Source organism: Atta colombica, unplaced genomic scaffold (assembly GCF_001594045.1).
Source record: "Atta colombica isolate Treedump-2 unplaced genomic scaffold, Acol1.0 scaffold302, whole genome shotgun sequence".
In the NCBI taxonomy this organism is placed as follows: Eukaryota; Metazoa; Arthropoda; class Insecta; order Hymenoptera; family Formicidae; genus Atta; species Atta colombica.
Window position 1 is genome coordinate 50,864 of NW_017259407.1, and position 11,773 is coordinate 62,636.

An 11,773-nucleotide genomic window follows, 5' to 3' on the forward strand; every position below is an offset into this window, starting at 1 on the left:
TTAATTAAAAAATATTATTATACTTGATTATTACACTGGATTAGAAATATATTATATTTTAAATTATTTTTATTTATTGTTATCTTAAAAAACAGATTCAGAAAAAAAAACAAAAAAAATGTATGCGATTTCTTCAGAATAGAAATAAGAATAAAAAGAAAAAAGGAATAAATTAAAATATAAAAGTTATTTTGTTAATATATGCATAACTATGTTTGTTGGACTCTGTAAATGAAATTGAGAAGCCTAGTCCAATTATCGCATAAGAAAATTTATGGGGCGCTGCCGGTACTAAGAATAGAATCGCATTGTAAAGCTGCCAAGACGTATATAGAGTGAGCATTCAGTTATCGCACTGCCTCTCGTATTACCATTCTTATATAATTATTTTTACTGTCATAATTAGAAAAATGAAACTGTAGTATTTGGGAATATATATATTTTATTTTACTAGCAAAATAAATATTTTCTATATGAAATAAAAGTTCCATCTTTTATTTTTCTGTATAAAAGTTTCATATGTGTAATGTGTTTATTTTTATTTTTATTTAATTTTAAATCTATCGTGTATATTAAAGAGGAAAGATACTTGAACTGAACGAGAAAATGATATTGTATGTATTTGCAATTCCACGATGACTTATTATTATAGAGTTGTGGTATATATGAAAGTATACACTTATTTGTTATGTGCAAATATTTTTAATTTTAAAGTTTCAGAGAAGAAGTGATGAATATGCAAAAACATGCATATTCATTTACAGTTCATGATGGAACTAGTAATATCAGAATTTCAAGCGGCTTGTTAAAAAATCTGACGAAGATCACTGATGCTGCACTTTATTGTCACTAATATATAATATCAATGGCAGCTAGTCACTCAGTATATATCGGTCCTGGTACAACGCGTAATCCATCTTTGTTGAATGCACTTATTTATTCGTAGTTTGATGAATTTCTGCATATTGATCACATAGATATAAACTTGGTCCTTCGTAATTCTTTTCGTAATTCGATTCGGTAGATCATGCGCGATTCTCAAACAGTCCATAGATGACGTTGACAAGGCACATTTCTCGATGCGTACTTACCATTGTCTATAGATCGATTTCTAAGAGATGGACAATACGAGATGGTCACGATGTACCAACTGTCCGAATCAAAGAGCCGAACTTGTCTAAGTAACTTCTGCGGATCTCCCCCACCAGCGAACCGTAGGTTGTCCAAGTCGAAGTATCCTGCCCCGGGTATAGCGTCTATCTGACCATATTTAGTGCGAGTCGCCTCAAAATAGCGACCCTTTCGACGTTTCAAATAAAACAGTTTGCCAGGGAGTTAAAACTCTGACGGTTCTCGTACCAACGGACATCTCAGCGCTAAGATACCGATTTCTTGACCGATGTGAGTCAATCGAGTTAAGCGAGTCAAGCGCTCGTAAATAATTATATTTTGAACAAGTATAATTATCGAAAATTATCGAAAAACGATTTTTTCTTTACATAACACTATGAAACGGAATAAAATATTAATTGATTTATCTTATCATTATATCTACTTAATTTATTAATGATGATTTTTCAAAAAGCCGTCCACGGAGTGTTACTACACATACTATTATCATAATTGAGTTTTCGATTTAAAGCAGGATGTCTCAAACACGTGGACATTATAAATAACTAACTGTCCGATGTATTCAAGAATGTATATATGTTTTTGCAAATATGTATGTTACATATATATGCAGGGTGTAATGTCCTGCAATTTTTGGCAAAATGCTGTCATGTAGATAGAACTAAACTGAATCGAAAAGTCCTCTACCATTTTGCAATTTTTGCAATGATTAACGAGATATTAATTTATGAAAATAGCCAAATTCGCCCGGTCTATCGCCAAATGCAAACGCGCGAAATAAGATCACCCAGAGAGTGCACGTTCTAATGACGAAGAACATTTGGCGGTAGGCCGAGCGAATTTGACCTACCGCTTTAATTTATTATAGACCGTATTACTTACGGATATTGAAAGAAATGATATTGTTATGTTACTTTTATGAAAAACAAAATGAAATCAGCCTTCAACAAATTTTTTTAATATTTAAAAATTTTTAACATTATATATATAGATTTTCTTAAACAAAATATCTCTCAAAAACTTTTTTTTTTACTATTATTTAAAAAAAATATATACACTTAACACTTCTTTAATTATATATTTTTAATAATAATTAATAATTGTGCACGCGTGCACGTGCGTACGAATATACATAATAAAACTCGATGATTAAAAATATTAAGTTACTAATATATTCATTTATTAAACAATTTTTCTAGTTCTTCTTTTGCAGTTTTCTCTTCTTGTTAAGGGGATCCTAAAAATAGTTAGTTATTTACACGTGTCATTGACACGTTATTACAAACTATTGCATCAATATCTCATGCACAAGTATACATACATAAACTGTTGTATAACAATGATGTTTTATTACATCTAAAGCCAATTCTAAGAACTCCACATTAATAAGATCGGAAATAAGAATTCCGTTTATGTGAGTATCACCTAAATACGAGAAACACCACTTGACGATCAAAGTTAGATATTGAACTAATTAATACATATACGTGTATTCTTCTAAATAAATTTATCTTATTTTTGCGAGTGTTGTGTCATTCTACATGTCGATAGCATCGCAGGTTTGTGAATCCGTCCGTCATCGATCGGAAGACAGAAGAGAATCCCTGCCCAAACGAGTTACTCATGTTCTTTGATTTTGAACCTTGACGTGATAAAATAAATCACACATTTTCATTTAGTAAAGCTGTATGTTTTCATTCCGAGAGCATTTCGCGGATGTGAAGCAAGTATGATGTAAGAAGACAAGGTATACCATTTTCGAGGATGCGCAGTAGGAGAGTAAAGTAAAATTTGATTCTTATATCACGCAAGTACGTCGTGCGTGATTCTCCTTGCGCGAGTAACATTATGGATTTATTTTATAAATTTATCTAATTTATTTATAGATCCGGGTTCAACTCCCGGCCGAGGTAATATTTTTCGGAATACGTTCGTTATAGATTTTTAAGATGTATGTAATTAAATTTGGGGGGATTATAATATCTCAGATGAATTACGTTGAAAAATCCGGCAATAATGGCATACAATCATATTTCTGAGATAAATTCATTTAGAAGATTATGCGTACAATACATATTAATTAATAGTACAATGTCTAACTTTAATGGTCAAGTGGCACTTGTATTTAGGTGATGAATTCCATATTGTTTCTTCATGCAAATACTACTATAGTCAGTGGATTACTATTTCGTAAGTACAGATTGCGTAGCTTTTATATGAAGCAAATGTGTGTCACAACGTGCTGTAGAGCGCAATTTTAGAATAAAAAAGTAAAGATTCAATTTCGAAATTTTGTATATTGTTTTCAGTATGAATTCTATCTCACGTATTAATGCGTATACTTCAATCCTGGTAAAGAATTTTTGAAACTGTATAAGAAAAAAAGTAATTGTTATATAAAAAATTATATAATTTAATCAATAATACAGATGAGTTTAGGATTCTCTGTGTTTCTCATTTCTCATTCATTTATTATTTTGTTATGAGATTATTGAAAAGTAATAATCTCAAAATACAATAGATATTGTGAAAACATCTTAAAACAGTATTTCAAAGACATCATAAATTGAACACTTTAAAATTGGATATTCAATAACATGTTTCGCAAGATATTTTCGAAATGCTACATTTTAAATATTGTATATCATAATGCTCATTTTAAATATTGTATATCATAATCTTCTTTAAGATAGCCATAATACAAACAGCTTAAGCATAAAGCACAAGCCTTAATAATAATACGTAGGAAGGGAAAAAAATGAGCATTATCGAATTCTTTTTAATAAAAACAAAGCTTCAATAATATTTATTACATGAGCACAATTGCCCAAGATATTGTATGATACCGTAAATGAAAGAAAAAGAGATATAGCGGTTATATTTTTCTTCTTTATTTATTCCAGCTTACTCACTAAAAGCATTGTCAGCATAAAATGTATTTAGTGAATTCAACAGGTATTAATTGTGTATATATTCTAGTTTTCTATATATATATTTCAGTTTTTCTAAGAATTATTATACATGAAAATATTTAAATACAAATCATAATATAAATGCACTAATTGGTCAAAAATCCAATATGCATTCCACTAAAAGTGTGATACCAACATTAATATATTTTATTATTTTACTATATTATATTTATTTTAAAAATATTTATATCGAATTTTTTCTTGATAAATGTATAGTAATCTTTAGTAAGTACAAATGTCCAAATTCGCTATATATTATATTTATATATTATATCTACTCAACATCTAACGATGACATATTGATTATATATAGAATTGACCTAAAAATTGGGACTAAATTTATAAGTCAATAATCTCCACGAGTTCACAATATGGATGTTTAATTATATCTGCAATATATAAAACTTAAATCTTGAATACATTTATGTCATAAAAATTATGTGAAAATCTATATATTATATGATTATGCATTGCAAATATAAAATTCACACACAAATTGGGATGTGAAAAATATCTTAAAATTACATTTAATTTCGTAAGGGAGGTCCCATATAGTCTAGACTCGTAGAGTAAAAGTCTGGCAGATTCTCTACAACTGATAATTGCACTTCTTCGATTATATCTATCGATTCTGTATATAATTTAGACTTGACTGTCTTGAAGAATGTACACGGTCTTGTTCCTTTGCCAAACTCATCGACGTCGTATGGTGGACTGAGTATGTCTAGGAAAGCTGCAGGACCTTCCACGCATGAAATTTCATGAAGATTTTTTTCTATTGGTGTAAAAATGCAAGCAGGCGAATTACTATGAAGACAGATAGGCCGATGCTTAACTGCCGCAATCTCCTCCTTGGCTTTAATCACATGATTACTCTTTGTCTTCAAACTGTAGCTGCTTAATTCTACCATACCACTGATCACCTATATTATAATATCTGTATTATAATTCGTATATGTTATTGTCGTATGAGGAGCAGACTTTCAAAATGTGTTTTGTCCAAAATTTATAATTTTCAGAAAACGAAAAAAAAAATCACAATGAAACCATGCGAAATCTTATAGAAAATATCAATTTACCAATTAGTAAGATGTAAAATGTAGATCAAGCTAATATAGATGTAAGATGAATATTAATCTTAATAAAATGTTTAATTAAACAACAAAATATGTGTCCATATTAAGTTAAAATTTGATGTCATAACGAACGTTAACGATAAATGAGGCAGCGTTCCAACTAATGTACTATATATTAATTACAGAAATTGTAAGTTTGAATCATAAAATATCAAGATTACAATTGTTATTGAAAAATTGATGTAAATAAACAAATGTAAGAATCATCTAAATATTTGTCCTTTTGTAAATTTATACTACATAACTGTTTTTTATATATGTTCATGAGATTATTTTAGCTGCGATCAAATTCAGAATATTGTAAATGTGTTCAATAATCGCCTATAATATTTATATTTAAAATAGAAAACAACTATAATTTAAGCTTTTTAAATATCTTTAAGGATGGTACAATATTTGTAAATTAGTAAAAGATCTTTTCGCGAAGATGTTTGTCATTCGAAGATTTTTTTCATTCGTTAGATCATAAAATTGGAATTACATAGAATATACAATCTTGTTGATAGAGTAATTTTATTGTCCTGTTTTTCAGAAGAATATTGAATATTTATCAAATTGCTTTTAGAAAATTACTATCCATTAAAATTAATTTTTAGAGAAGTAGTCTTTAGATTAAAAAAACTATCTAGTAGTAAAATTTAGTAGTAAATTCTAATCACAAAAAATATTTTATATCTCCGTTTATATATTATATAATACTGTTGTAAAATGGGTGAACAAATCTTTGTTTAAGGTAGGCTACAATGTTTGAATCAATTCAATAAGTTCATAATAAATATAGACATAAAAATATATACAGAAATATATAATAATATATATAAAGTTGAATCTAAATGTAACGTGAGTCTATAAGATCAATTATAACGAGTGTAATGCGTGTTATGTTGGTCGTAAGAAAAAAAAAATTAAATGAAAAGATAACTAAGTACGAGAATTATAAAGCATACTTTGAACCTTAATTTCTCACTCCATTAAAAAAAAACATTAAAATTTTAGATTCTGTTCTCAATTATAATAAGAGGTTAATTTCCGAAATGCTTTACATTAAAAAACAGTTAAATGATATAAATCTACAGAAAGATACTGAGCATTTAAACGATTCTTACAGTTGTTTATTTAAATCGATTTCTCAATAATAGTTTTAATTTTTTACGATTTAAACTTATAATTTCTATAGTTAATATATGCGTTGCTCGAAACGCTTTCTCATTTATCATTCCGTTAAGGTTCATTAAGGCACAAAGTTTTATCTCTTATAATACTCTTGAATATATATTCCATTGTTTGATTAAGGCTCACGATACTAGTAAGTTTAATATTCATCTTAATTTATCAATTTTATAAGATTTATTCCTTTTGAATGTTTTGACACAATTTCATTTTTTAAATTTACAGCTCGAGACTATATGTATTTTGATGACTTTTTAAATGAATTTTAATTTCTTGACTCTCTCTCACTCACCAATGAAGAAATAGTTTCGATTTTACAAACTTCAATATAACGTATAAAAAAATTATTTATGGTTTTTAATTTTAATATTATTTAATGTGTGTTCAATTTACTACATAATTTTATGATCGATTTTTATCTTTATTTATACTTTATTTATACTTTAATATCGACTCTTTTCAACGTTTTAATTAATTTAAGAATTTAAGAATTTTATATATACAATTTGTTCTCAAACTTTTAATTTATAATTTATTATAATTTGGATGAAGAAGATATTAGGAATAACCACACACACACACACACACACACACACACACACACACACACACACACACACACACACACACACACACACGCACGCACACACACACGCACGCACGCACGCACGCACGCACGCACCCACGCACGCACGCACGCACGCAGTGTTAATCCCTTCTTAACATTTTAATGAACTAATTTTAATTCTAGATAAAATTAATTGCTCGTTGTTTGATCTTTTTATCAATTTTATTTTCTTATAAGAAAGCATTTATAATCATACTTTTACTCGAATTTTTTTATTCAGTTTTATTATACCTCCTATCAAAAATTTTAAGCTAATGTTCTTTGATTTTGGAATAATTTTTGTATTATACAATAATTTTTGTATTATAATATTGATTTCTATATATATTGTACTATTGATTTCTATTTCTACATTGTACAATAATGCTTATACAAACAATAACGTACTATAAGCATTTTTACCTTTAACAAACCATGCATTTCAGGATGATCATGCATAGGCATCTTGACTCCATGTTTTAATATGAAAATCGCAATTGTTATATCCTTGTTCTCGAATATATCCATAACACACATAGGTGCCGGCTGCCTACTGACGTAATCAAGAATGTTTTTATCGAGTTTTACATCCTCGGCTGTTATCTTATTTATTAGATTCAACAATTTGTCTAAGTTTTTTTGACAAAACCGGCGATCACAAAATGTTTTCATTGCTTGTTTTCCCAAAATTTCGATTGCCGATGCCATAATCAAATATGTTATGCCACTTCTTTCTTGAACTTTTAATCATCTGGATTGACAAGCGATTATAAAGTATTTATGTTCAATCGTATACCTGGAAAAGATTTTATTTAATATCTTATCTTGATAAAGAAAAAACATTTGAATATTCAATGTTCCTTCAAAGACTTTAGAAAAAATGATATGTCATAAAACATTTTACAAAGTATTAACATAAAACTTCTTTGCTTTTTAGTTAACTTACTATCTAGATAACAAAACGTTATCTAACGTAAGAAAAGAATAGGTGCTTAACATAAGTTTTTCTTCAATAATTTCTCTTGCAATAATGGGTGCATTCAGAACAATAACTTCTCACTGAGCGTTTAGAGTGCAGCTTGGCGTTACAAATGTTTTGATTAACCAATCGGAAGAAAGAATTTTATTAATTGACCAATCAAAAAAATGCTTCGAAGTATTTGTAGCATCAAGTGGACAGTCTGTAACCTTAGTGAGCTTTTTCATCTGATTACATTTTGTTGCATATTTTGTTAGATCCTAAAATATAAACCAATCAGATGAAAGAGCTCACTGAGCGCTCAGTGAGCGGATGTCGTTCTGAATGCACCCAGGAGCCCTAAATTTCGTTTAGCGAAACCTAGAGGCTTTGTGCGAATGGTTGTTTGCGCAAACGAGTAGAAATGCTATAACAAATTTATTGCCATATATGTTGCTACAATCTATTGAAAATCGTTTTCGTAAAATATTTAGTCCATTTCTGTGTTAATTGAATAGAAATGGAGCATCGTCGAACAGTAGCACCGCCATCCCAGAGGGATGTATCGAGTTAAATTTCTCGATTTTAAAAAACGACATAGAATAAAAGATTAATTAATGCAGCATTAAGATTATTTTCCAGCTGTGTTCTAACGAAATAATTCTTTTAAGTAGGAGGATTCAAGGACTCTGAGATGAAAACATAATACTTTTTTTGAATGTTTACCGAATAAATGAAATCTTATTGTTATTATTTATTAAATGAAATTTCTTGATACTTTATAATGTTATCATGCTTGTTACGCTAACCGAGGACTTCGATCACATTTTATTCATGTTCGGACAGTTTGACGAAGCTCGTTCAGTTAAAATGCCACCAGATTACCGGCAACTTATGAGGGTAAGATTTTAAGCGAAAACTATTTCTGTCATGTTGTCCTGTGATTTCTAACAATTCGTTATATAATCGATTTATAAGAGGGCAATTGTTGCTATCGAGTTATTTACAAGAGTTAGTTAGGCAATATAAGTTGGCAAAATCGGAAGCCGCTTTCTTAAATATTGGAGGCAACTTAAGCAAAGCAATTCCAAGCAAATTAACAGCAACCTGCAGGCAACTTGCTATCTGGGTATATACAGAAATATATTCTTCTTTTTTATATTCTAGAATTCTTAATAATGCGTTATCAAGAAATAATGCAAGAAAAATATTAAGTCCATATTCGTAGCAGTAAGATTTTTACTTTGTGTATGTTTGCTAAAGCATAAACAAAGAAAAAGTAGTTTGTATTAATGTCTGTCTGTGAGTTGGGATATGATCACATGGAATTAGAAATAGTGAAACAGGACAAAAACGGAAAAGGCAAATGATAGGCACTAAACAATTCCATTACATTAGGCACAGAATAATTCCGTTACATTGTTTTGTAGTTCAGTTTCATACGATGAGAAATATGTTTACACGAAGCAGAATAATCTCGGTAGCATGTTGCATGAATCTGTCTGCAGTAAAATATTCATTGCAATATATCTATAAAATATTATATTTTAATAATTTATATATGTATTTTTTATTAGAAACAATTAAAGTGTAGTTATTGATTGAGTAAGTATATAGTTGATGATTTAAAAAAAATATTAAATTATACATACAAATTATATACACACAAAACATTCTTTTGTATTTGCAAAACATTGTTTTGCAAATACATAATTGCTAATACAATATTAATAGATAATAAAAAAAATGTTTCTATCGCAAGTTTTATAACAGATAAAATAAATATTTATAATATAGTAGCAAATTGTACAGATATCTCGGTTTATGAGGGCAATCGCCATGTTTTTCTGTCATCAGATCCTTTTGTTTTGAATGAAAATGCCAATGAGCTAATTTCATTAAAATCGGAGGTAAAGTACAATAGTTATTCTAAATAATTACCTCTATATAGATTGTACATTTCAAACATATACTGACTTCTCTCCATAAAGCATCTTTCAGTAATCTTCTTTTTCCTTTCAAAGGTAGATGAAAAACATAAAGAGCAGATATGCTTTTAATCGTTGCTATCAAATCTTCATCCAATTCTTTATTACAACCAAAGTCTCATTTTCTGCAATAATTACATTTATTAATAAAAATCTATATAATTTACTAATATTATATTATAAATATTTATTTTATCTGCTTATAAAAAACTTATTGTTATCTGTAAATATTAAATTAGTTAGCATCTCTCTCTACATCTGTATAACAAGAATGTTTAATAACTTGATACTCCTTTAAGCACCAATCACAATAATTACACTTTAATTGTTTCTAATATAATATACAATATATAAAGATTATGCATATCGCGGGTTTCATCCATGTCCAGTCTTGCAATCTTGTAGTCCACTTCATCAGAGCAAGGAGCAGCCTGATACTTCAAGACTGATGAAATGAACTGCAAGATTCACGAAACATTGGCATTCCCAGAATGAATCTGAACACAGAGGAAACCCACGAAACACATAATCTTTATCTAGAAAGCAAACCTCAAGAATATTAATACAATAAATATATACACACACACACACACACACACACACACACACACAGAGTGTTCCATATCTTTTCATTAATATTTCAGAGAGTGAAAGAAGATAAAATTTTGAACTAAAAGTTCCTTTTGCCAATTTTGGATCAGACTTGATTTATTTATTTATTGATTTATTTGTTAATATGAAAAATTAGAATAAGTTTCAATTGGGATAATGCAAGCGCGAGAAGTCCCATGGCATACTATGCTCCTGCATATTTTGTCTACATGCTATCTGATTGATTAACTTTCAATAATTTATAACTCGATAGTAATGGTCTGAGCCAAAATTGACAAAGGAATTTTTAGTTCAAAATTTTATCCTCTTTCACTCTCTGAAATATATTAATGAAAAGATACGAGACACTCTGTATATATGTATGTATGTATAAATACATATAAATTGTTAAAATATCCAATATTTTGTAGATATATTGTAATGAATACTTACACGCAGACGAATCTATGTAATATGTTATCAAGATTATTCCATTTCGTTCAGTAATTATATTTTTCATGATGTGAAACCTAGCTACGAAACAATGTAACGAAATTATTTTGATTAATCCCTAATCATTCGCCTTTTCCGTTTTTGTTTCGTTCCAATTTAATTTTATATGACCGCACCCTTAATTTATATTTTGGTAAATCAACAAAGCTACGGTAAATGTTAAGACCCCATTTACTTCAAATTTTGATAAAATTGATGGTTTTTAAAATACACTGAACATATGCGTTTTTGCAAATAAAGATTTGACAAGAAAAAAGTATCACTCTACTCCGTGAACCGAAATATAATATTAATTATCAAAGTTGACGACTATTTAGGTTAGTAAATCTGTCACAGTCACGAAATATTAGTGCTTTGCAATTGCAATATCCCTAGACACTTCATCCCAACGGCACATACCATAGATACATATAAAGTTAGCTAGGATTAGAATCTTGCCATTTTGGCTGTGGTGTTGTCAGTGCCATCATCGCAGCCAATACGGTAGCAAGATTCTAATCCAGCTAGCAATCCAGCAGGAAAACAAGCATCATGTGCCGCAAACTTTAAAAATGTCGGCGTTTATGGAAATTCGCGTGCCTATTAAAATTTAATGGGTGCATTTAGTATTATAACCACTCACTGAGCATTCTGTGAGCCTTTGCATTTGATTAGCATATTCCATTAGATCTAAAAATATAAGAACAGAGGTATATATATATATATAT

At 28.9% G+C, this 11,773-nt stretch overlaps 2 protein-coding genes across 2 annotated transcripts in view; both read right to left on the bottom strand.

The window, feature by feature from the left end:
* The window catches only part of LOC108690291 (myosin regulatory light chain 2), a 7,460-nt gene extending 6,264 nt beyond the window's left edge, over nucleotides 1-1,196 (bottom strand). The window contains exon 1 of the mRNA XM_018197502.1: nucleotides 1,092-1,196. Coding sequence (XP_018052991.1) covers nucleotides 1,092-1,094 — 3 coding nt within the window. The 5' untranslated portion in view covers nucleotides 1,095-1,196. The remainder of the gene's footprint in view (nucleotides 1-1,091) is intronic.
* Nucleotides 1,197-4,466: 3,270 nt separating this feature from the next.
* On the bottom strand, nucleotides 4,467-11,519 carry LOC108690290 (2-aminoethanethiol dioxygenase). Its single transcript, XM_018197501.1, has 5 exons — nucleotides 11,466-11,519; nucleotides 11,007-11,087; nucleotides 9,916-10,087; nucleotides 7,440-7,812; nucleotides 4,467-5,026 (listed from the first exon to the last, which is right to left on the bottom strand). The coding sequence occupies exons 4-5, from the start codon at nucleotides 7,722-7,724 to the stop codon at nucleotides 4,631-4,633; spliced, it is 681 nt and encodes a 226-aa protein (XP_018052990.1). The 5' UTR covers nucleotides 7,725-7,812; nucleotides 9,916-10,087; nucleotides 11,007-11,087; nucleotides 11,466-11,519; the 3' UTR covers nucleotides 4,467-4,630.
* Between the last annotated feature and the right edge of the window lie 254 nt (nucleotides 11,520-11,773).

Bases quoted from the DNA above. Each gene is read 5' to 3' on its own strand.
- LOC108690290 (XM_018197501.1), bottom strand. From the start codon at position 7,724: ATGGCATCGGCAATCGAAATTTTGGGAAAACAAGCAATGAAAACATTT. The intron at 5,027-7,439 runs GTAAAAATGCTT...ATTATAATATAG, and splicing joins AAATGCATGGTTTGTTAAAG to GTGATCAGTGGTATGGTAGA.